General features: G+C 38.5%; 1 protein-coding gene and 1 long non-coding RNA gene across 2 annotated transcripts in view; one reads left to right on the plus strand and one right to left on the minus strand.

The window, feature by feature from the left end:
* The window catches only part of Mp (collagen XV/XVIII-type protein multiplexin), a 480,457-nt gene that overhangs the window by 249,553 nt on the left and 203,673 nt on the right, over positions 1–27,231 (plus strand). The window contains exons 5-6 of the mRNA XM_071708353.1: positions 5,576–5,859; positions 15,537–17,328. Coding sequence (XP_071564454.1) covers positions 17,318–17,328 — 11 coding nt within the window. The 5' untranslated portion in view covers positions 5,576–5,859; positions 15,537–17,317. The remainder of the gene's footprint in view (positions 1–5,575; positions 5,860–15,536; positions 17,329–27,231) is intronic.
* LOC139773703 (uncharacterized) overlaps positions 1–27,231 on the minus strand; it is a 266,478-nt gene that overhangs the window by 41,616 nt on the left and 197,631 nt on the right. The gene's annotated exons all lie outside the window — the stretch shown is intronic.

Raw genomic sequence — 27,231 nt, forward strand, 5'->3', positions numbered from 1 at the left:
AATACAATAATATATATACGAAAAGTGTATTCGAAAATAATCGCGCTCGATCGGTAAAACATACGACTTTAAGATCCCTTTAAACTCGCTAGTGAATTGCGCGGATGTATGTTGATTCGCAATCTTTATTAATTAATCTTTCATTAATTATTGCAAAAATCGCAAAACGGTAGAGGATTGTTTAACCCACTCTACTAACCCACGAGCGATGTTAGACCTATTATCAAACACCCTGTATACGAATTCCATATGGCTTATTAAAATCACATATTGCTAATGTTAAGCATTAGACGGCATTTGCTGTGATGGTAATTTTTGAAGAGAACGACAAAGGATATAACCAATATTGGTCTACTATTGCTAATATACGTTGATACTTCATAAATCCATAAATTGTCCATTCATCCATAAATTGTCAAGCACATGTAGTAAAGCGAATAATTAGATTACGTTACAATTAGGTCCTACATTATTTATGAAGTGCAATTCCTATTTAAGGATATCATTTACCATCTTTTTCAGTCGTTTTTCTTTCTTTTTTTTTAAATTAAATAATAAGTATTGTGCACAAGAAATAATTGTAGCAGTATATGACTATCGTAATTGCCTCTTCCTCGGGGTCCATTTTTCCTAACATTGATGCACACACACATTTGCTAAATATTCAAATATTCGCCTATATTTATAGTCAATGTTAAGCATATCACGTGGATATCGATGAATAATGTATAATGTATAATCATAGATATAGTATCTAAATCTAGTGTTGAGGAAAGGGAGTAGAGGCGCGTAGAAAATAATGCCTAATCAGTATTTTAAAAAACGTTATTTTTAAGAAAAAAATATTTTAGTAAGTAAATAGCGATATAATGGAAAATGTAATAATGTATAGATAATAGATTAGTAACGCGGTCAGCACGTGGTGAGGCGATATCACACGTGGTCACGCGTGGCGATGCAAGCACGTGATGACGTGTTAAGCCCATGTCGCATTACGTATTACGGACGCGGATCGGATTGAGATTACGGATCGCGGATCGGAATTGACAGAATTGATGAGTTGCTCGTCTATGATTAGCTGGATTACGATCCGCGATACGCAATCCCAATCCGATCCGCGTCCGCAATACGCGGAGTAGTGTGATACGGACTTTATAGCGTCACCACGTGGTGACCGCGTTCGTAGTCTATTACCTATACATTATTACATTTTCCATTATATCACTACGTGTAGTATGGCATATAATTCGCCAAAATCATCATTATTAATTGTTTTCAAAATATTCAAATCAAATTTTTCGATGCATTATATTATATTAAACTCACAATATGCGCGGAATAAAAAAATGACTAAGTTTTACATATATATGGGCAACTTACTTCTTTACATTTTCCGATCAAATAATGACTCTCGTTCATCACTGATAATCCGTAATAAGTAAGATCCATGGTAATCCATAGTAAGTATAATTTGGAATAAATTGAAAGTTTATACATTTTCACCAGAATTTCCTTGAAGATTTAAATATTCACAAATTATCCCACAAATATTTTTACAAACATTTTAAATTAATCAATTTTAAACACTATTCGTCCACAGTAACCGGCATCGATGTGATAAACTTTCATATTAAACTCATATGGTACTTCACTTATAAAATTAAAAATAATACTAATGTGTAATTTATAAAATAATAAATGCTTAAATTATACAAATCACTGGCTTTATACAAATTTATCTCGTCACTAATAAAACTTTTTCAGAAACGTGTAACTAGCATACGTACGTGTAACTCCTAAAATACAAAAATGCCATGGTCAATCAAGAAGAAACCGAACGAGACTGAAACCTGATTGTCCGGCGATAGAGGGACAGGCGATAGAGGGATAGAGGGACTTCATAGAATGAAGTACAGTCAAATTCCGCTGCGAGTCACCATCATAGGTCTATTTCTCAAAATGCACATAGATGCATAAAAGTAATATAAGAAAGCGAAACATCTAAAGCCATTTAATTTTGGGTTACATTTTTTCTATCTCCGTTAAAAAAATGTAATTTCGCTCAGTTCTGCTAAATTCGGCATCTTGTTTGCCTCGCTTAAAATTTTGCGTAAGTATTAGTTTCGCTTCTTTTATATAAACTACAAGCGCGCACCATTTAGCTTTTTTACTATACTAGATACCACAGACGCGCGGCTCACGCGCGCTATTTAGCTTTAACATTATGCTATTACTATTACACTATTAAGGGGATCCTGCAGTGACAGGCGAACTTCCTCGATGTCGATAATGTCAACCTTTCTAATTTTGTTTTCCCTATATCTGTCTTTGTCTAACGAAATGACATCTGTCCTTGTTTGATTGCTCGCCATCTCTTGCAAGATTCGGCAACTACTGTTGCTGCTCTTCTTGTCATTCTGCATCCGTATTTGCAGTAATAAAATAAAATTCACATTTTTCTTTTATTGTACGCATTGAATCTTACTTCTATTTGCACGATATTATTCCTACATGTTTTCCTAAGGATAGGAGACAAACATTATGTATGTATAAACTGCAGAATTTTTGTTTTAACCAAATATTGTCGTCAGGTGACAGCTGTATGTGCCCAAATAAGTAACATTTTTAATTTTTTGGTGTTTTTTATATAAAATCGCGTTTGCTAGCCTAGATTTTTGTGCGTACTTTAATTCTGTAAAAGATTTTTGCAATTCTATAAAGCCAATTAAAAGATTTATGTGAAAACGATAATGTCGGTAAATCATACGGCTGCAGGATCCCCTTAACTCCTTGATACACACAACTGTCAAAATATACGATGAAAGCTGCAAATGAAGTAAGCGCAGCGAGAGCACCAATCGGCATCGCGGACAAGCGACAACAATAAACTTCGATAGATTCGAGTATCGACTTTACATCTCTTTTTTAGATATGGATGGATGGATCATTACAGAAAACAACATTTACATCACAATACAAAAATAACCGCGTTTTGAATAAGTAACTTTCTGTTATTTAACTTTGGCGGTGATTGTGCAACCGCACAAATCACGGCACATGGTAAAGCTAGAGGGTAAAGCAAGCCGGGATGCAAACTTTGCGACAACCAATCAGCATCGTGGAAAAAAGGCGTCAACTCGTCGATACAATTTCGATGATCGAGATAGTTAGGGCTACTTCGACCAAACTCTGATTTAACTTAATCGTTGATTAGTCCATTGGAAATGACCAATCGCATTTATCAATCTATTTAATGAGCAAATGCGATTGGCCATTTCCAATAGACTAATCAACAATTAAGTTAATCGGAGTTTGGTCGAAGTGGCCCTTAAAAATGGAATTGCTTACTCATCTCGGTCGACGTTGCATCATAACAACTTGTTGCGCGGTGTATTCTGAGATACCACGTTTCGATGTACAATAAGGGAGCGCGCAAGCGAAAGAAAGACGAATTAAAAAGCCAAGGAAGGCTTGCGGATACTACTCACCGACCTTAATTTTGCGATGTTACCCACGTGGAGGCTTAAGACGAATTGCAATTTACCAGCGGCGATTTTGGGGCACACGCAACGTCAGGTCGCGCTTGAATGCTAAAGAATAACAACGCACAAAAGCTTCTTTACAATAAGACTTGTAACAAGTCTTGCTTTCAAGACTATACTTTTTTTCACACGGTCTTTTTCAAGGTAAGTTGGATTTATAAAAAAGAAATCTGACGTAAAGAATGTCTTTATTAAAATGTTTCAAATTCAGACAAATGTACAATATGAAGTTGTTCGTTTTCTCGTAGCAATGAATGAAATTTTAAAGCTTAAAAATATAACGCCACCGAGGAATGCTAAATAGCTTAATAGTTGTTCAATAGAGCAACCGTTTGTCGAGCAAAAGATTCGGGTTCGATTCTTGGATTCGTCACCTCGTGTACACGATACTACAGATTTTGGGTAATATTCCACTCTAATGTAAAGTTATGATTAATGTATTCAGTCTTATATTTATAAAAAGTCACTTTAACCCTTCTGTCAATGAATAATTTTTAACCTAATAATTTTATATCCACTGTGTTTTCGACACATTGCACAAATTAAGACATACTGTGACAATTTCTTTATAGCAGCTGCTAGGCATCGATTTAGGGGTTTTCCGATTTAAAGGCACTTTGTGTTTCAGGCGGAGAAAACCAGTTCCGGCAAGTATGGCCCTCTCAGTCGAGTGAGCAGTAAATGTGAACAGGCGTATTTTATATAGTTCAGAGTTTTTTAATACTCTTTTTATTAATTAATTTTTCATTAGCTGTTTGAGTTTTATTGAGTTTTAATACACAAATGGAGGAGTTATCGAGAGAGAGAGAGAGAGAGAGAGAGAGAGAGAGAGAGGAGTTTTTATAGTTAGTTAATTATTTATTTAGTCATAATAGCAAAAAATTAGTAATAGCTATCCAGTTACCAATACATTGAATGTTGTACTATTCGATTTCACGGCGACCGTGTTACAAAGATAAAATTAATATCAAGATAAAATTTATTGAAAATTGTTTCTTATTACACCAAGGATGGAGATCTAAAGCGTCATAAAACAATTCGCGAATTAACATAAAAATTAACACAAAAATTTCAACATTTAAGTCGCTTTGGGTACCCGGATATCCGGTCATTGACAGAAGGGTTAATTCTTAAAATATATTTCCATATTTTTATGGACTGAAAAATTCAATATTAATTACGAATCCAGCTCATTTTAAGGTACACTATTAGAGAAAGTGTAAGCGGTCAAAAATTCGAAGAGAAATGATTCTCCGTAGTTTTTTCGTTATTACAACGTTTCAGTTCACATTGTATCGCGCGTTAAGCGACGAACAGTACCTATCAATCTTCCCGAACGAAGAACTAGTACTCTGTTATTTATTGCCATTTACTCGATCGTGTTCCGCGGTGCGCCGCGTAATCGGTTGGGTCGATTGGCGATCACGAGGGGCGAATTAAGAACGCGCTTCCATTACGAAAGAAGGACGTACGTAGCATCGCGCACTCCTCTTGACGTCCAGTACACGCCTCAAAGTCGGGCGGAGAAATGCAATCAATCAAAAATTGCACCTAATCGTAGTGATAGTAAAAGCATCTCGCCAGTATCATTACAGCTGCCGCTCGCTTTCCGTTTCGCGCAAGAATCTACGTGAATTGGATACATTCTTAAATTCATCCGTTAACTTTCCGTGCTCGGGGCACGACTCTGTCCCATTTAGATTGCGCATGATAACTTGAGTACATTCTTATTCTTAAGAGAGAGAGAGAGAGAGAGAGAGTTACATTAAGGGACACAAACATTCGATGCTTTTATGCGATTTGCGAAAATTGATACGAATGACTTGAACTCGTTGAAATTATCCTACGAGAAGTAGATTGTCACCGTTTCTAATTTTCACAGATCTCTATTTTACACACCGCATTGTACGAACAATTGATCAGTTGCTGCTTAATCCGTACTTTCCCCCAACAAACTTCATTATTAATTTCGTAAATTAAAGCATGTCTCCCGTGCAGTGAAATCGACACATTAGTTACGCTTTGTTTCGCAGGTGCATAAAATCGCCGATTCACCCTCTCCCGCAATCTTCTTCCGCCAAAGGCGTATACGGTGAAGTGTTCGAAGGAGTACGTCAAGAAGTGAGTGCCAGGAAGAACATATGGCGCGACGTAGTACGCAAGACGTCCATGGCTCAGGGAACAAAGAAAACGTTCCCCTAGTGTCGGGTCAGTTCTGAAGGAAGCGATGCTAAATAGATGGAAATCCGAAAAAATCACGTTGCGGAAGATACAAATCGCGGCAAATGGTTTGATCGTTCTGAGTAGACAAAAACAGGTGGGAAAACAGTAATACTTTATCAGTATTTATTTAATAATTAAATATCATGCAATATTTTAGAACTTAATATGTAGGTCATTGAAGAAATATCCGGTTTCGTAATTGCATTCGTCGAAGGTAATAAAGGTATGAAATCGATCAAACAAAGGAAACTTCAAGAAAATATTCGCGCTTTGTTTTTCTAATTTCTTCTTACAGTAGAGGCAATGTTACGATTAAACGAAACAGTAATTAGATGTATGTAAATGCAAGACTTTATATTTCTTCTTCTTGTGGATTTACATTATCGATGTTATATAGGTCAACGAAACCATGCGTGAATGCAATAAAGACATACGCTAAACATCGGTTTCGTTACTCCTTTATATTCAGTTATAAAGATTATGCCACTTTCTCAGTCGGCGCGTTAGTTACGCTTCGTTCCGCAGGTGCACAAAATAATCGATCCCTTTTGAGCTAAATTGCATAATACGTAATCATGCACATTGCTTCCGTGCAACATTGTACGCAAGAAAAGATAAGAAGTATGAAAAATGACATGGAATTGAGACTGACACGTGTGAAGCTAAATTCAGACCGCCGCGCCGCGCAGAGATAAAAACAGAAAGAAGGGAAAAGAGAAAGAAAGAAAGCGAAAGAGAACAAGAAGCAAAAGGAAACAAAATATCTTGAGAAATAAAAGCTTAAGAGTATTTTGCGGATAAAATAACTTCTTTTAGAGTAAAATCACGCTTGACAGATTGACAGTTCGAAGACTATCCTCAAATGCAAAGTTATTTTTACTCTCGCGCGTAGAACGACGACGTATCTCGTTACGTGAGTTTCGCGAAAATTGGCGCACCCCGATCTGCATCGCGAATCAGCAGGATGGGAGAAGCGGGGAATATAGGCGCTGTCCTGCGGACTGGTCTTAATCACCCGATGTTATCGACGCTGAAGATACGGGACACGAGGTTGCAATTTAGCGGAGGCGTGCATCGAGGATGAAAGGCGCGAAGGACGGAGGGCAACGAGGAGAGACTGGAGGGGTGAAGGGGAGCGGGAGGTGGAGGCGAAATAAAAGGAACTTCCAATTAAATTTCTTTCGTTAGCCTGGCGGCAGCCTCCGTCCCGGGCTCTCGCCGTTTCTCGCTCGCTTACTTCTGCGGCGACTGCATTTTTTCCGTCGCGATTATGCGGGCGCCACCTGCCCGCACGTGACTCGCGCGCTGCGAGCGCGGAGCGGAAACGAGCGTGTGCAAGTTGCGATGAACTGGCGTAATTGCGATAATGATATCCGACAATATATACCGCGTAATTTATCACGACCCGGCCGACGAGCGACATCGGAGTCTGCGCTTGCGACCGCAAAATAATAAACTGACGGTTTATCTGAGCGTGATACGTGAACGCGAATTTAATTTCGTAGTGGAATCGTCCAAGCCAGACGACTTGGATTTCGTAGGATTCTGTTGTCTTATCGTATATTTAAGATCCGGGTCAGCATTTAATTGGTCTAGCTATAACGTAAAAACTGAAAGGTCAACTTCTTTTGATTACTTTCTTTTCAGTTCCAATAATAAATTTACTTTCGTGACAAAACTTGCTTTTAATCTCATCTTTTTTATCCTATTCAACTCCTTTCAATCTATTTTCAATCAATTAGAAAAAATTGAAGACGACAACTAGATCGTGCCAATGTGAACCGACCTAATCTACTCCGATGTGTGACTCAATGAGAATTAACCCTGCTTAAATATATTTTGTAAGGCATTTCAGTAATCTTATTCCTGAGATAGAGGCATTAATGCGATGCTCGAACGTGACTGCTGATTTGTATGAGCGACGTGGGGTGAATTTTATTCCAGTTGCATGCGCGAGGGACAGTCACCTACGTGAGATGCACATGGTTCGCCGCGACCGGGACGTGGGTTCCGATGAACAGCCGAACTTGAATAGACGCGATCGGCGCCGAGTAATTAGCGACTGTGCGTATGTCGGACACGTGTGTAAACGCGGCGCGTGTGTACATACGATGGGCCCATTCAGACGGGAGAGAATGCCATTTAGAATCATTAATTTTCTGACATGCTCAGCACGTCGCGTCGGTGGTAGCACGGAGATGTGGAAGACCTATATACGAAGCGATCGATTTTGACGACGGCAGGACGTTTCCCTATACTGTTGACTCGAATTTTATTCTAAAATATACAGGAGTGAGCTTGGGAAGTGTTTCCAGATAAAATCAATCAGATAAAATTAAATTGCTGAAATTATTTAAAAATATTTATTGGAAAAAAGTTATATATTTTTTAAATAAAGAGATGTAAATAAAAGATGATTTTTAGTTTTCCGAAATAGAAAAAGAGGTGTATTTGGGGAGGAGAGAACATTATATTCCATTTGTAACAATCACATCACATCTTACAACGCGATATCGTCGATACATAAATGGATACAAGTAAAAATCTCAGCAACATTATAACTGAATCTTTTACTACGTCAAAGATTCTCATGAAAGCTAAAGTTTGATTGGATAGAGCTTATTCTGTTCTGTCAGACATATATACGAAAAGGTATGGAATTATTTACAAAAATAACATTTTTGCATTTATTTTCATATTTTTGAGCAATTTTTAAATTTATTTACTTTATATTTATTTTTTATTTCGTATTTTTTTTCATGGAATTATCCTTAATATTTTGACTGTCATGTCGTATCTGACGCATAAATTTCCGCAAGGGTTCCGCCACCCAGTTGTGAAGACGGTTTTATTTATCCGATTAGAATGATTTTAATTACTAAATATTTAAAACATTAAAATAAATGATATAAATTATATTAAGATATTAAAAAAATAATAAAGTATACTAATATACACTAGATTTATTAAAAAGATTTTTTTCATTTCTCTCTGCTTATATCTGTTTCAATCACAAAAAGATCTATTATTTCAATTTGTGAGTGACAGCACAATGTCATGTGACAAATTGTTTCACAATACTGTAAACTCGCGATATTTAACGGCATTCTGAATTTAACTCTAGTTTGCACGGAAAATTCAAAATTGTTTGCAAATTTTCGGATAGAAGTTCTTTTGTTCTCAGTCTTATTATTTCTTCTTATTACTTTTAAATTAGATTAAATTATTATTTGTACTTTTCTTCAAATGTTTATTATACATACAAAAATGTATATAAATGTGTAAATGATTGTCTGTAATTGACGGAACTCGTTTCTTAAGCCTAAATGACTACACGTAGTCATCCTTGCGGAAATGTTACACAGTGGGGATCAAAAGATAGCATCATCTGTTGTAAAAGGAGAGAGTATACGCATCGATAAAATATCGTCTGAAGCTATGGATAAATTTCTGAATGTGGCACTGGGCCGGGTAAGTTTGAGATACTTGGAGAACGCTGACATAACCGATCGTCGATGACTAAGTTTACAGCATTGTAATAATGTAAAAAATTCATAATTAAGACAATAATTTAATTGAAGTTGATTTAATCAATTTAGTAAACTTAAATAAAATGTAATATAATAATTTGTTACGAATAGGATATTGCTTTGCAATATTTAATTTTTGGAATATTGTACAAAAAGTTTCGTATCATCAAAGGGTATGTAAAATATTTAAAATATACTTTCATAAAAAATATTACTAAAATATATAGAAACTATAATGCGTCAGAATTACAGTGAAAGAATCAAAGAATCAATAATCAAAATTTTGTTGATCCTTTACAGTAGTTTACAGAAACAAAAATCATCTAGATTTTGTTTTTAAAAGCTATGTTTTAAAAAAACTTATTTAGATTAAAATTCTTCTATGCATAGTCTAGCAAGGTATTTGCAAGAATAGATTTACTGAAAGAATGTCAAGAAACAAATCACACTAAATAAAAAATCATGTACCGACAAAGCTCTGCGCATACAAGGTTCCAAGAGATAAGAGTGCTTCTAGTAGGCGCTTCGCATATCACATTGAATATTACCGACTACTATTCTTTTAACATTATTAATTATTTGTCAAAAAAATCAAACTTTGAAAAAGTTTGTTTTCAAATTTATTTTTTATATATTTTAGCAGTACATAGAGATGTACTTAAACAATAAATATGTCAAATAGTTTTTATAAGTTGTACGAGGCAACCGAAAGTTTCCCTTTATCGTTTCAAGACTAAAAGAATTCAATAATTAAAGCTAAACTAATATCCGTTATCGAGAGAATATTAATGAATACTTGCAATAATAAGTTTATGTTCGACTGTAATCCGGATTGCTTATTTTATTTATTTTTTTGAAAATTGTAGAGAATGTTGTAATTGTCTTTTTCTTAGAGTATAATTAAAAAGTAATACAAATAAAGGAGTAAATATTCCTTGAATTAATAGATTTTCATATGATACTATTTTTTATAATTAAATAATTATAATTACACACGATTTGCTTTCCACAATTAAGAGACACGTACTAAGGAATATAATATTTTAACAAAGTATCACAAGAGAAACTGTCATTCTACACTAAGAGTATATAGGATGTTACTTGAATTAACAGTTACTTTGAAAGCGAGAATGAATAAGAGTTAAATAATTTAAATCATATAAAATAGTTCATATTTTCAATGAAATAATAATTAATGTTAGATACTATATCAGTATTATTATTAATCAACATATATAATATTCTATAAGCTATGGAATATTCTGTTGTATCGTTTACTGTTTAAATCAGATTTAATCCTAAAGCATAATATGTAATCCTATTATCATTATCGTATATTCAGATATAATGATAATATATGTATATCTAATACATATTTATTGTATGATATAAGCTGCATGTAAGAATATTATAAAATTTGTAAAAGGAATCAGCAAAAAATAACTCGAGCCCACTTAAGTATTTAATTTTCCAGATGAAAATACGCGAGGCGCGCATAATCGATCCTCACGCAGGCGAGATCTGCTGCTGTTCTTTAATCCATCCTGATCTCGAGCGTACTGAGACGACGTTGTAAATGTAGTTCGTGAAATTAGTTCGTGACTTCGTGTAAGGATTAAACAGCACGCCGACGTCATCCAGCACCAATCAGAGAGTTTGACTCGACGGGGCACAATTAAACCGGGTTAATAAGTTGCCTAAGTGCAAATCTCTCCAAACGGCCGAGCGAGCGTGCGTTGTTCGGCTGGAAACTTCTTCCTCGCGAAAGTTTACCCCTGTAACGATCTTGTCCGCTCAACTAATAAATGGACTTCGACCATTCGCGGCCGGGTCTACTAATGGAAGTAACCACTCGTGTAATCAAATAACTCCTCTTCTTTTTCCGTCTTAAATGCAACTAAGCAGTGTTCTATCAGTGCCTTCTAATCGCGGTAAATATATACGTGAGCCAAGATTTTATTTCTACGCGAGTTACGACGGGAACGTCAGAAACAGTTATACGACGCGATACGATAAGGATTCATTACTCGGCATTCACTTACTAAATCAAGATTACGCGTTCATCACACAAGAACTGAAGGCTTAGTCTATAATTTTATACTTAAACTAGACATCGTCAATCATTATCACATATTTCGAATATGATCATTAATTTTCCTTGCATCATCAGAAAGATGTAAAATTCCGTGGGAATGGAGAAAGTTCCACAAACCTGAAATTCATGGGAGACCAACGAGACAGCGACTATTATAATATTGTAATTTCTAATAAAATAAATAAAATTATAAAATTGGTATTTTTTATGGGATACATATTTTTTTCAGGCATTTTCAAGGCTTCGCAATTCTGTCTTGAGCTGAAAGTAAATACGGACGATTATAAACAGAAACATTTTGTCAATTAACACGCTACGAGGATTATATTGGACGCCGACTTTGCCATTTCAGTTTTTAATCATCTTGCAAAAAGATTTAACATTCTCACGTTTATAAGAATGTCGTCGCGTGACACTTACTCGATCGACGCCGTTCAAAGTGACAGCGTAATAATTTCCCGACACGCCGGCGAAGGGTTAATCTCACTTGCATCTCGGATCCAAACAAATTGCTCCGACCTCCCGCTGGTCCTCTCTCACCCCGGTACCCGCCGCCTTTCCCGCATTTTCAGAGATTCTTGGCGCGCACCTGCGCACGACACTTTGTCCCACGTCGTTACTCAGCGCGGTCGCCACCCCGCGACTAACAAATGTTGCGACGCCTCCCGCGTGCTAAAATCTCCCGTTAAATTACCACGGATGGACGTGAATGCGGGAATGGCTTCGTCGCTGGCTTGCCACTTTACAATTTCAATTAACAGCTCGACGATATATTCTTTTTACACGCTCAATTCGCCGCGACGTTTTTCTCACGACCGCGACGAAGAGGTCCTCGCTCGCTCGCGGTCTCAAATACCGGCAAAATTTACGCAACGTTACCGCTGTAGCGCATCCGCCGATCGCGAATTACTTTGCAGCATGTCCGGTGCTAAAACGAGTCCGTGAATACCATCAATAACGGCTAGCGCAATATAACGCGCCGAGTCGCGTGGATCAGGCGTCAAATTAATTCCCCGCACTCGCTATATGGGCGCGCAATTGGTTTTTCGGGAATTGCGCGAACGGGCAATTGCTGGGGATACCGCTGGAGATACTTCGAGCTGCTATATAGAATCCGTAATCCTCGAATGGCTATCAACATCTGGCTTTTATTGTGCTTCGATTGCGTTATTGTTGATTCCCAAACGACGAACACCTCTATATTAATCACTTGATGTATTTTTATGTGACAACCATCGAGAATATGAAAAAAATATTGTTTGAATTTCATGGGGAAAAAAAAACAAATAATCCGTTCGTATAAAAATTGTGATTTTATATTGAGTTATATGCAGCTATCTGCATATTATTTTGAATACACGTTTAAGTTTAGAAATATTCTTTTGTACATGTTAGCGTATCTATCATATTAATCAATCTTAATTATATGACGACAGGATATAAGATAACAGGACACGAGCAACTGCGCGTCGGTCTCCTTTTAAAGTATCAACGTCAGAAGCATCTTTTGAAGAAAAACTGGTTTCGGTCGGCCCGATTAAACGGTGATTTACCTCTGATCATTTTGTTATCGCGTTAACCAGCAAGGCATGTCGGCGCAAGAACGGCATAGATGCGGGGAAGCACTTTCTACTGGGCATGCAGATGGAGCAATAAGATAAAAAAAATCGAATATCAACGTGCGTTAATGCGTTCGCGCTCCATACCCGGCATTCACTTAGTCACTTTCGTCTTTTTTTCGTGATGATTATCATAATAATCTCCGGTAATCGAATCTCAAGCAGCTGTGCGTCTATCTTCACGGCACAAGCTGATAGATAGAAGCTCGCGAAGCTCTTACAGAGAAAAGATGTGCATTTGTCGCGCATTCTAAGATATTCTCTAAGAACGCGCGTCATATTACAAAATCATACCTTCCGTTTATCGATTCTTCGGTCTGTTTTGAAATCAGTTTCTTAATGTCGATATGATTAAACCTTATAACTTTTTATCGTTCCTTGATTTTTTCGAAATACTTAAAGAGCATATTTTCTCTCTTGACCGATGCAGCATCGTCCGCGCGTTTCAGTTGTAAAGTTTTTTAAATTATAAGAAAAATTTCCTAAGGAACGCGGCAACAATATGCATATACTTAGAAAAAAATACGAAGAAGTATGTTTGTTTAGAGAAATAAAGTTTCTCGCGAACGTTTCGACAAGACGTAATGCGATTGTGAAATGCTCCGTAGATGATCCTAAAATAGCCAATCTCGTTACATCACAGATTGCATGGGCGAAGGAGGTCGTGAACCGTGTTGCAGCGACGCAAATGTCACGGTTCATTGTACGAATGTAAGAATGAATGGACGAGCGGATGAATGGAGGAGGGTCAGCTGAACGAAGGCACGTCCCGTTATGGACTTGTGATTATTATGTAAAAATGTTGGGCTATATAGACGTGAATATACACTCGTTAGTTATCAACACGTGATATATTCTTTCGCTTTAGACGCGCATCTACACGTCTTCTATACGTCAATGAATTGAACGACAATGATCAATTTACTATCCTACGAGCGAATCGATTGAATGCAATAATTACATAATTAATATTTGACTAATATCTAAACTATAAAAATTATATATTTTTTGACCATAAAAATAAGCGTATATTTAACGATCAAATGATTTATCTTTAATTTGTCATTTTCCTTAAATATAGAGCGATTTAATTAATAACGATAATAATTAAATTTCAACGTGCAACGAGTTATTTTAATGCTAATATACATTTAATCAAAAGCTGATAAGAAATAAACATGAGATTCGAGACATTAATTTCATTCAAGAATATATAAAAATATTATCAACCTAGTATTGTTATCAAGTTTGTGTCGAAATAATTATTAATAATCATATATGCAGTTATTTAATAAAATAATTATTATAATTATTAGAACTATTAAAAGCAAAAAAAAAATAAAATTATTTAAAAAATTGTATTATAAATATTTCTTTTAATAATTTCACGATCATTAGACACAACTAGATTTAATGTTTAATATTATTTTGAATAAATATGTCGCAAATATGCATATATTTGTTTTATTTATAGTCATTTATAATTTAAAATCTTTTAGTAATTGCTATATAGTATAATGTTCTATTAGATTCTACTCTAATCTCAATTTTAATTGACATGCTTTATGCGATATTGACTCAGAGAATAGGATACATCTTCAGAAGTGATTCACATTAAGATCTGCTTTATGAACATGACCCGGATCTTAGATCGTATTACGGACCACGCGAATGTAATTTGGATGATAAATCCTTGACATTGCGACGGATCAGATGGTACATCCTCCAAATTGATGCGGGCAGTATCAGCGCGCTACGTTGACGTATGCACCTTCCTCATCGTCAAAGTTCGCGTAGATATGATTAATGCATTCGGACATTGTGTTATTTCATCTTACATATCTATTACATACATACATTTCATTATGTTGCTGTATCGTGAAATGTAACGTATGCTACAATGCGCATTCGTTAAAATAAAGGATGATCAGAGATCATCATTTCTCGCTTTAAAACTCTAAGGCTGCGTTCGGGGAGCGCGCTATTAGCGCTATTGCATCATTCTGTCTTTATCGCTCATCAGATGTAAAACAAGGATAGAATAAGCAAATAGCGCTAATAGCGTGCTCCCCGAATCCAGCCTAATTATTGCGGCAATTAGTTCTACATCAGTAAACCATTCGGATATAATTGAAAAGCGAGATATCGCAATTCACCTCTCTGCTTGCGCACTGTGAAATTTGCCTAGCGAGAATCTCTTTATCTGCAATATAATCTCTCGTAATTTTTTCCCTCCCGTTATTTCCACCAAGCAAACATTGACCTTTCGAAATCGTCGAGCAATATTCCAGCACCGATTTCCATCTTTCTCAAACGCCACCCCGATTATTATACCGTTGGTTTATTCTCGCTCATTTCAAAATACACCTATTCCTATCCCTGAAATTTGCATTCGGTACCACCGAGCAGTTATTCGACCCTCTGCGCGAAATAAGCACTCGTCGCGAATATGCAGTAAGACAATCTTGAATTGCATTCGCCTACATATGTGCATGTAGAATAGGGATGCCTATGTACTTATTTCAAGGACCGGTTGCATCAAGTTTCGATGCTGACGGCGACGTTTTTCAAGAGGATTCACGGCGGTAAAGCCGGTTGGCTGCCGGGCCGTGAGATGGCGACGCACTGACCGGCGCCGGGCGTCGTACCGGCGGCAGTCTCGGGGACGACGCCGTCGCCGCCACGTGGGGAGCGAATTTGAATCAGCCGCCACCGGTCCCGGCCTGTTGTTCCATTGTGTCGGCGCGATCGTTCGCACCGGTGCTCACTTGCGGTTCCTCTCGCGCTTGTCGCACGGAACTTCATGATCCGCCGCGCGACTATTCCGAGAGTCCGAGGTGAGAACGGCTGGAAAGACCGAAGAAGGCAGAGAGAATACGGAGGAAAGATATTTGACGACTAAAGAAAGAAGAGAGATAAAAAAAGAAACAGAAAGAGGGACACTGACGCCAATTTGAAACGATCCCGAGTGGATTGCAAGGGGACTTCGCGCCGGAGGCGAAAGGAAACGCGCAGGAGATAAGCAGAAAACGTTTTCTCAGCGATTCAGAGAGCGAGAAGCATCTCGGATCATCCTTGGTATGTAATGAAATACCGGCGACAAGTGTCGTGATTGACGATAATTGCCAAGCCCGAGAGCAGGTATCACTCGCGGAGTCGGGGAGGTCGTTGTTCTCCATCACTAAAGTATCGACACGCCCCCCTCGAGGGAAAAGAAAGGATCGTCACGAGAGAAACCGCCAATGAACGAAGTGGATTGGAGAAACAGCCAGTCATCTGTAACGAAACGCACCGGCACGAGTTTGTGATTGTCAACGCGGTGTCATTGTACATCACCGCCACGTGACACTCCGGCTGTCATCGAGTAACAGTTTCCTCTTGCGCCACGTGACGGCATCGATGATCTGGGACAGCCAGCGACTGCCTGGACGTAATCGTCGCGCGGGTGAGTCGTGAGCGCGATCACAGCGAGAGACATCGCGGGAAACGCGAGCGTCAGTTCTCAGTCTCCGATGAAATCAGCGACGTAATCCAGTGTCACGCCGATACGTGCTCCGAGCGGTTATATAGCGTCGTGACGTGCACCACGAGGCGTCGAAGCGGCGGCGGCGGCGGTGCTGTGACAACGACGACGAGGACGACGAGGACGTCGAGGAGAGCAGCGGAGGCGGCAGAGGAGAAGTGCAGCCGGCGGCAGGAGAGGGAGAAAAATCAAGAAGGAAGTAGCAAGTGTCACGAAGGGACCCTTGTCAGTGAGTGGTGGACCGTGGTGCGGATCGTGGGGGCATCGTGCGCGTGCGACAAGGATCTTGACCGGGAAAGAGAGAGAGAGAGAGAGAGAGAGAGAGAGAGAGAGAGAGAGAGAGAGAGAGAGAGAGAGAGAGAGAGAGAGTGTGTGTGAGAGCAAGAGACGCAGGAGACGACAGGGGGGTGGCCGGCAAGCACGCGCAGCGAGACCTCCGCGCTCGATACGGGCACGCGCGCGAATTCGACACGATCGCCACTTCCGATCGTGCCGGCCGGCTTGGTACGGAAGAGGGCTGTGACCTTGCGACCCGACCTTGGAAATTGGCGCCACCGTCGATCGCGTCACTTCGTCGCGGCTTGCGTTTCGCCGGTAATTCGTGAACAAAATTAATTCGACCGCGGCGGGACGCGCGAGTGTGAAGAGGAGAAGAGGAATACATTTGATTGGTCTCTGCGGTCGCTGATCGGCGAGGTTTTCGCCCGGTTTCTTCGATTTCCGGAGACGAGGAAGGACCGCTCGCGATCGTACTACGACCTGTAACGCCGATGGAATGACTCAATATGCCGCCTAGGTGAGTAAAAAACGTACGAACGAACGAACGGGCCGGTTTCACACCAAGTATCCAGTCAAGAGTGATAATTGACGGGAGGTGAATTAAAGGGTAAACGAGAGACGAACGAAAGCCACAGGTAGGCCACGCTCGGAGGCCGAGAAGTGGAAACGCCACTTTAGATCTCCAGTCTCGAGCCTTTGACGCTCCGTGACTCGAGGGATCTCTTATTGGAATTGAAAGAGTTGATCAACGTCGCGTAAAATTTCTACACGATCGTGGTCGAAGAGGGCACTAAATCGGTTGTAAACTTAGCGAAAATTTGTTCAATCGATTCGAGTGTTTGAAAATAATTAAAATAAAGTGAGAGAAACGAGAATGACACAAAATGCACACGCGGACAGTTGGTTCTATAATTTTGTTAGTCATTATTTCAATATAAACGTAATTTGAAAAATACTAATTTTCATATATCTGCAATCTCACTGCATGTCACATTTAATTAATAACACGTATTTTTATTTTGTATTTCTTATGAGATTCTCATTCAAGAATAGACTATCATGACTTCTTCACGATTGTATTTTCATCGCTAAGTTCGTGCTCGCGTTTTGAAAAGACAATGCCGCATTTGTCATATATCTATGGACATAGCTACAAAACGGACTTTACTGCGCTTTTATTGCCCTGTAATCCGCTCGCTGTACACCTGCGCTCGCAGCGTATTCACGCGTGCGACAAGCGTGCGGAGAAGTGTCGTGTTTCAAATCCTCTCCGATCGTGAGCGTACACTGAGAGAGAGAGAGAGAGAGATGAGCAAATCCTCTTTCACCGTGTCGGCAGCACAAAGTTGCACAGAGATCGTTGCGTAGAACCTGTTACACTCAACGTATAATCCTTAATTCGACGATTTATTACTCCCGAGAGTGCCGCGAGAACCGAATTTATTCCCCGGATTCCTCGGTTAAACCACCCTTCTCCCCTCTTACAAAAATTTACATACATAAATTGTACATTGTTATTCTACTACTCACTCGAATATATCATAATTATGCATGCGATAATTATAAATATCCAGCATTTACTATCTTTATATCAGTCAATCTTAGCTACAGTTTTAAACCCTCCTTCCTCTTCCTTCTTGCAAAAATTTATAAATTTATACATTTGTATTCTACCTTTTATAAATGTATCATATAATTATGTATTATAAGCTTGATTGCGTATTCACTATTTTTATAGGTATCAGTCAATCTTAACTAGAGTTTTAAATACTAAAAAAGAACCAGATATTAGAAGCTTATTACAGAAATTGAAAAATAGACACGATTTACCCGATGTACTGCACACGAGAAATAACTTGGTAAGGTATTTCTGTGCTACATACCGTGAGAACACGTAAATCCGCTTAAGATCGCTCGGGAATAAGATCCAAGGCGCGTCTTCGCGCTGCCGAGGAAGTCATTCACGTGTAATAATTAGGCGTAGGTATTTTCACGGGGTCTTAGTAGGCGTAAGGGATGTCGCCTGCGTGTCGTCTACCCCGACGTGTTCCAAATAGAACCATTATTTATGATCGCAACGAATGCAGCTGCGCCAGCGACAGATACCTTCGGGAGGCGGGACGACAAACCGCTCGACGTCGTCATTGTCACCCGTAAAATTTCGCGTTACGCGCGAGCCCGGGCTTGTCATTCGACGCGGCGGTAAATTTCTGAACGTCCGGCGGACGCGCGCCGGAAAATATTTCGCGAAATATTGTACGTTTTGCCAAGAACACGAGCGCGGTAGAAATTTGCCTTTTCGGCATACGTAACGTAATTTAAAGTTTTAATGGGATCGTACGTCTCGTAACTGCATGGCACTGCGCGTGTGGTGGTCTGAAAACGTACCACCGTAATTACGTAATTTCAACGTTGTAATAACGAACTTGTATAATTTTATAATTTTGCTGCGAAACATCGCGGATTATTCCGACAGGAATCTTACCTAAAGTATTCGGTTACATGGCGCGTCGTTATGTCATCGTGGCGTTAATTTTACGAACACTTTATTTCACGTAAAGTTTGGTGATTAATGAATAATGACAATGTCTCTGGACACTCTTGAGCGATCGTCACGTCGTTGCTAGTCGTGACAGGCTAGATGATCCCGCTGGCTCCAGCCAGCGGTTTGCGGACGACCGGCATAATTCAGCGAAACGCTCTTCTCGATGTGCGCGGTCTAGCTGTTCCTCGATGAAAAAAAAGACAGAGTCGCTGCCATGTGTGTTAATCCGAGTGCATTTACGAGCGAGCGCATTGTGATAGTGTCGCGTTCAGCGCATACGCCACTGTAGTGTGCGCTTTAACACATAAAACCAACCGCCACACTGATGCACACGTAGGACGCGCGTCCAGTAAACGACACGTGGAATTTCACGTTGCTCAATTTCGTTGTTATTCGATGCCGAAATAGTACGAAATTTTCATCCGTATTACTGTCGTAGCTCCAGGAATCTCCGACAAAATTGTAAAATCGTACACGACGAAATCAGATGATGAAACAGTATATCTGCGTGTTTGCACAAAATTCTCCGAACATATAAACAATTAAAAGTTGAAAGCTTCCCTGGAGATCGAATATTCGGATTATAACGGTATATGTTCTCTTATCAAGCGAAATGCTATTATGTTTATCTGCAAATTACTAATTAACATCATAAATCTTTAATGACATCCGCATTTCATTTTCCCATCACGCCGAATGTTAAAATTCTAATATCATATTTATACTCGGCAACTTCAGAAATTCTTTCACACGATATTTGTTAACAGTGATAGATATATTTCATCTTTGTACGTTACGGGCGCAAAAGTGTCATAGACATCGAAGAAATTAAATACATTTGTGTGCAAGGAAAGTTTGCTCGACCGTTCTCCAGACGTCCATAAATCTCTTTCCCAGAATTCACATCTTAACGAGAATAGCTTCCGATGAAATACGGATCACGGGACAAGGTCTGCCGGTACTACGGAAATAGCGTCATTTCTCGTCATCCAAGATTGGAATTACCTTGAAAGCCGGGCGATATCCGCTCGCGAGCACGAAAGTAGAAATTAATATTTGCTACGGCTATTGTATTCATCCCGCCCCGCGTATCTTCCCGCCTCTGTGATAAGCAACAAATTACTTTTCCTTGACGACGCAAATCCGCAAGGCCGAGGAAGAAAGACGCGAGGCGAAATAAATGTCGGGTGCGCCGTGAAATAAACGTGATGCGAGGTCAAAAGGCAAGGTATGTCTGCCTGCGCTGCAGAAAATATCGCTTTCGTCGTAACGTCGATACGAGTGGAGAACCACTTTGCGGCGAACGTTACGCCACAAGGAAACATCCATCTCTTCGACTTTAATAATCTTACAACATTTATAGTGTTATTATAGTGTAATTGTAACTTCACAGTATTATTATAACTGAATGTAATATTTTGAATATAAGACTTCAAAGTAAAAGAAAAATATATTTTTTACATTACTATTTGTAGGTTTATCGATTGCAGAGATATTTCTTGAAAGAAGTTAGTATTCTCGCAGATTCAGATGTAGCACAAGATATATATTTGTTCAAAGATCTTGTATTAGACACGATAAAAAATGTAGGGTTCTTCCAAAAAATCAATTCGCTCTCGATACGCGAGTAGACAAATTCACAGCCGAATGGCTGTTACAAGGAGATTCAAGTATCGTTCGCAGAGCCGAGGATTGATCCTGCACCGTAAGAAACGTCGCCGATTTCCATACCGAGAAACGAGTCTCGCGGCAAAGATTTGTTACTAATGGAATTGCGCCCGTGCATGAGGCTCTCTACGTGGGAGTTTAGATTAAGCAATTCAGATGCGAGGGCACCAGGTCTTGACTCTGGCGGAGCGTGTGTACATGCTGCTACTATCATAAATTGTGAAAAATAATGTCCCTCGTATAATTCGCTGGTCGGGTGACACCGAGGAATCCCCTTTCTCATTAAGCCCCGCTATTTCGCAGGAGACAAGGAACTTTTGCGCGGATTAATTCCGCGATCTGTTGTCTGTTGTTTTTCAGGACACTCGTGCGAGAGTGCTTTCTATTGTTACAAACGTCGATCGTATTTCATTGTTTCGTATTTCTTCTACAGTTAATAATTGCATCGTTATTAATTCGCTTTCTTTGCAAAAATGGTATCTAGAGCAAAGGTATTGGCGTTAAAAAGCGCGACATCGCTTGATGGGCTAACGAATTGCGGTCCTTGGCGAGCAAAATAAACTCGGGATTTATAGAAAATATTGTTATTGCTCGCCGTAACTCTGGCTCCCGTGAGTTTAGTTTTTATTTGAATGCGATGATTAATGATATCGAAGTAAGAATAATGACGTTGTCACCTGTTCTTTGGACGAAATAAATGTTAGATGCCGTCAGATTTTTGCCATTCAGGGCAGGTGCATATTTATTACAATGCAAACTGACGGTAAAGAAAACACGCTTGCAATAAATTATTACTGCAAATAATGAAATGTTATTAAAAATTGATAAATATTCTCATAAAAATATAGGAAAAATTAAGGGAAAATACGTAAAATCATATATTTTATAAATTCCTTAAAATTTGATAGAGAATTGTGAAATATAAATTCTTTTCTATATTTTTTTAGTTGCATATTTTTTTAAATGTAACTTTTAAGAATTTTAAACCTACGTGTTTCGTCTCTGCGACGTAAATCCACGGAAAGGAAACAAAATCGCTGTGCTTTTAACAAGAATAAATTCGTTTGTGTTTGCATTAGAGAATAATTTATTCGTAATTACAAGTGTTTTCGCGAAATACGGTAATTTCGTTGCCGCGCAATGTATCGATATTTCGAGTGCGTGTCGTGACAGTTGTTACTTCTGACATTATTTGGAGTGCCGTGTTTCAGGCACGCCAACGAGATTGAAAATGCGGTCGGAATTTGCGGCTTGCTTGCGCTTTGCAACGGACGTCACACATTTTAAAGGGAATTTATCGTAGTTTAATTTCGCGTGTGAAAGCGCGGCGACGAAGGACGACGCCGAAATGAGAATGAATCTTTAAAAGTATCATTGGGCACGTGGGGAGAGAATTTACTCCGACTGCTTTTGTAAAATTGCCACCGTCACGAGTAAATTCCCGCGTTTTACAGACGAGTGATTCTCCGCGCGTTTTTTGGTTGCGTTTTGGTTGCGAGCATATAATCTATTTACCACAACTTTTAACTTCTTTAAACTGCAGAGAATGCCGCGGAATACTATTAACGTATTTCGCGCAAAGCTAAAAGTTTACGTAACAAAGAGCGAATTCGTAGCTTATTTTCCTAGGAAAAGCGTAATTTGTGTGACTTGATTATGAAGCCGTGCGACATTAAATATTAAATGATATCTGCAATAACAAACATTTATGTATAAACCGGACATAAATTTCTTATTAAATTGCCAATTAATATTGATAAGTTAATTAAATTTTGTTGCTCGACAAAAAATAATTTTAATAACTTAACCATTTTAATGAACTACGTAAAGTTATTGTATCAAACGGATCGCAGATTCGTATCCGAATTGTTTAGACTCAAAGCATCCAGCTATTTTGTCGAGAATAGGTTTTCTTGTATAAGCAGGAAGAAAAGTAATACGAAGCTGATAGGGGGACAAGTAATTATTGTAGGATCACTAAACTTCACCGCAAGATTCTCTCTTCTAGTAGTTACCTTTAGCAATACAGATTACAAGATAATGAGACCGTATACGTGTCTAATTGGAAAATATTGCCGTACGTGGAAAGTTTCGTTTAACGCGCGGCGGGCGTTAACAAGAAAGTTTTACGCCACGTTGCTTTCTCTGGAAAACAAGCTGCAAGAACTTTGCGGCACGTGAGACACATCACGAGAGCTTCCGCGGTTTTTTAAACATTGCACTGATACGCGGGAAAATATTTACGTGTCAGATGTTTCGAATATTAACGGAGTTCTTTTCGATGAATATGGAAAACCAATATGGAATAGAGATTTGATCGATTTCTCGTTCACGATATATAACAAAGAAAGCATCGCGCACGCATGTGCAAGAATGGGACGCGCAAAGATATAGTCTTTGTAAATTTTACTTAATATAACTATCTGAATACGTGCTTCCGCGGGCGTATAGCCGACCGCTACATTGTGATCCACGATTTCCGTGATGTGGATAAGGATCGAATTTATGGTCATCCTTTGAGGGATAATACTACCTTGAGTGACTTGTTTCATTGCCGAGACAATAGGGCAAGACATATCGTCTCGGTGGGGCATAAATCTGGTTTATCGCGGTACTCGATCGTGGGCCACTGTGGTGGGGCGCGAAGTTTGATGTGAATTTCGATACGGAAGAGCTAACTGGAGTTCCAAGGTGTTCTCAAAATTTACAACTCGCATTTGTCGAATAAGTCCTTATCATTTTCACTACGATTAGATGCTCCTTAGATCATTACTTGTAAGAGACTTTTATATTAAACTAATTTTTTTGTAATATATACATATATACCAGCATTAAATAAAAAATTTTATATTAATATAAAAAATAAGTCGTATTGTGAAGATATTAATCTCCCTCTTTAATATCTTTTACATTCTAATATCATATAACTTTCACATACGAAATCGTTTCTGCTCTCTGATCTGATCATCGCGTTGTTAATTTTGAATGATATAGGAGTATGGCGGAACGAGAGGTTCCTTCCATTAGTTTCGCGCTTTTGTTCCTCTTTCATTCGAGCGTCGGATTCACATTTGAAAATTAGAGAATTCCGGAGGCAAAGAATTTGTATGTATTATAGCTATATCACACCGCAATGTGATTGCCTCACGTATTCTCTCTGGAGAACCTGAATATGGCAGAGGATACAGAGAGAGCCTCGAGTTAGCTACTTGGCAGCCTTCCACCACACATTGTGTGACATGTTTCTCTGCGGGTCTCCGAAATCGGAGACAAGAATCCCGATTGACGTAACATATCTCGTAACGTCAATCACTATTTCTGACAATGCGCTTGTAAGAATTTTATAGTGCTTATAAAATAGTCCGAATATAAAAATAAATCCGCGCGTCGAAAATAATTCCTGATGTTTGATAAAATTAAGATAATAAACTTAACATTTAAATATAATACAAAATGTAAAGTTGACGTTAAAGATTTAAATGTAATATAAAAATTCAAATTTTCGATTTTTTAAATATTTTTTCCGGAATCTACGATTTATGAAGCAGAAAATAATTACAAGAATAAATAGACAAGAGAGATGTGTATTATAAATTAAAAAAATTATTATTTATATGATCGAAAAATCTTTGAAGAACTCGAAATATACGTTGAGATAAATGAGATGTTGCAATCTATTTTCGTTCGTTTTTTAAAAATGCCTATATCATAAAAAACCAAGTTTACGTGACTGGTTTTAAGATAATATTAGACTTTACAAGAATAAATAAATGTTATTTCCTTCGATAAGAGAAATAATCCGACGTCGCGTTTAAATTCCAATACCCCAGCGAATTTCGGAGAGATAACGCGAGAGAGATTTTGTAGGACGATCGAGTAGAACGGAGAATTATCGAAATTAAACCAGTTTGCGTTTCACTTGTTGGAAACATTATTATGCGCGTATTAATCAGTGCCTCGTCTCCCTTCAATTATCATACTCGCCACCTACGCTCACCAGTGCAAATACCATCGACGAAAGGTCGTCCGATAACAGCGAACCTCCTCATGAAAGCTTATGTGCGATAATGGCAAGGCACTGTTCCACATATATATCTATGTATGCGGGATTCCGCGTATGTGTCTCGATGCGAGCAACGCGTCGATCGAACACACAATATACGTATCGAACTCGACCGTCTCATTTTGATAATCTACTCCGACATAATAAAAATAAAATATAAACGAAGCGACATATGTCAATTACTTAACCATCAGTATACGCTAATGCCTTCGATAACTGACCAAAATATCTATCGAGCTCGAGGAAATCTTTCCGAACCTTATTTCAAAAATGTCTCTTGACCTGCTTCGAATTTTTCGTGTACAAAGGCAAAAAAACAACAATCTAAAATTAACTGTATAATTTTAGAGTTTCAATCGGCATGTATGTGAAACAGGAGCATCGCTGCTGCATCTGGCATACTTGGAGTAAGACATAATTAGCATCTGAGTTTGCTGATCAAGCTGATTTCAAGAAGCCACCTAATTCTTTTTTCGGACTAATCAATCTCATTAAGAACGATAACACTCGATCGAGGTCGATCGTTTCCGCTGCTCGAGATACGAACGCCAAGAGACCGTGAATATTTATAGCAAAATATTCAGCGAAATTGGGTTAACGCATGTTAAGGAAGATGACAGATTAGCATAATGAGCTATTGATACGCAACGCGCGAGCTGATTTTTCTGAAATCCGATCGGAGTGCGAAAGCACGTTTACTCGCCGCCGCCGCCGCCGGAGCCTCCTCTCTTCGTGGCCGGCATGCGGGGCGCGTTCGCGCGTCGTGGTATCGCCGGAGGCACGCGGGTCCTAAACGTCAGTTTATAGATAGCGACGTGCCACAGGCGGCTTAAGAGACCGCGTCTCTGCAATCGTCGCTGAATTATTGCCCTTGCCGGACCGGGCCGCGAATCGCACGTAGATAATGTTCCCCGCCTTCCTTAAGTCGCTCGCGGCGACGAGACGGAAAGGTTCCCGCCGCCGATAAATCGCTCAGAATGACGGGGATCAAAAGGAAAATTAAATGTAATCGTTAGATGCAAAAATTGCGTTTATTTTAGAGAGGATATTGATTATGCAATTGGATTATAAGAGCTTTAATCAAATTGCGTTTCCTCAGTTTTATTATGATTGGTATTAAAAATATAAGTCGTGGAAAAATTAAAAAGGTCTTATAAAAATATAAAAGACAGAGCATATTTTTATATCTATATTATTGTTCTTTATAAATTTCTTGTATGTCTTGAACATACGTTGCATGTCGATTTTACGCTAGACTGACTAGCATTGCTATTCATGCGTGTAATCGTAGCGCTAATAAAAATGTATCTGACACAATTGAAAGATTTATTTTTAGCGACGGGTTCTGTTTGTGCACTTAATAAACGTGTAAATGCACTTGATTATAAAGATCATTGTCCTACTAATTTCTAAATAGTATACGAAAAATGACGATTGGCATTTCTTTATATAGAAAATTTATAACGGCCATTTTTAAAACTTTACAAAAATGATTATGAAATGTTATTTATTTGAAAAATATTCATTAAAATAGCCATCGAGTAATATTAATTATTCATTATCGTTATTGTCGTATTGGTGTAAATGTATTATGACTGCGTTAATTATCAGCATCAACCTTTTTTGTTAAAAAAATAAGATTACACATTATCAGTCTCATGCTTGCAATATTTTTTTAAATGTCTGTAATTATCAATTTATATTTTCCAATGTGTCTACAGTGTATAAAACATCAACACGTATCCGTAAATAGATAAAAGAAACTGAATGTTATTTTTCTCTTGCGCATTACGAAACTTGTGTTAAAAATATAATGATACAATAATTATTGCTAAACGATTAAAGATGACATGAGCGTTTCTGATTCTCGCAACTTCGCGTTTTATTCATCGCGTTTCATTGCGCTTTATTTCCCTTGATAAGAGAGTATCAGTACTTGTGCGTGACATCACCGAAAGTACCGCAAAAAGAAGGAACTCCTTATAGGAAAAAGTGGAATAAATCTCAATGCGGACGGAAAGTGGCCGTAAAAGAAAGAGCAGAAGAGAACCGCAGAGCGATAGCGTCGAGATGATAATCGCGGTCGCTCGTTTGAATAATATATGACGTGGTATATATATTTATAAGCGCGTAAATTTTTCATC

The sequence above is a fragment of the Temnothorax nylanderi genome, unplaced genomic scaffold (genome assembly GCF_030848795.1).
Source record: "Temnothorax nylanderi isolate EJ_2023f unplaced genomic scaffold, tnyl_v1.0 TNYL_tig0066_pilon, whole genome shotgun sequence".
NCBI lineage: Eukaryota > Metazoa > Arthropoda > Insecta > Hymenoptera > Formicidae > Temnothorax > Temnothorax nylanderi.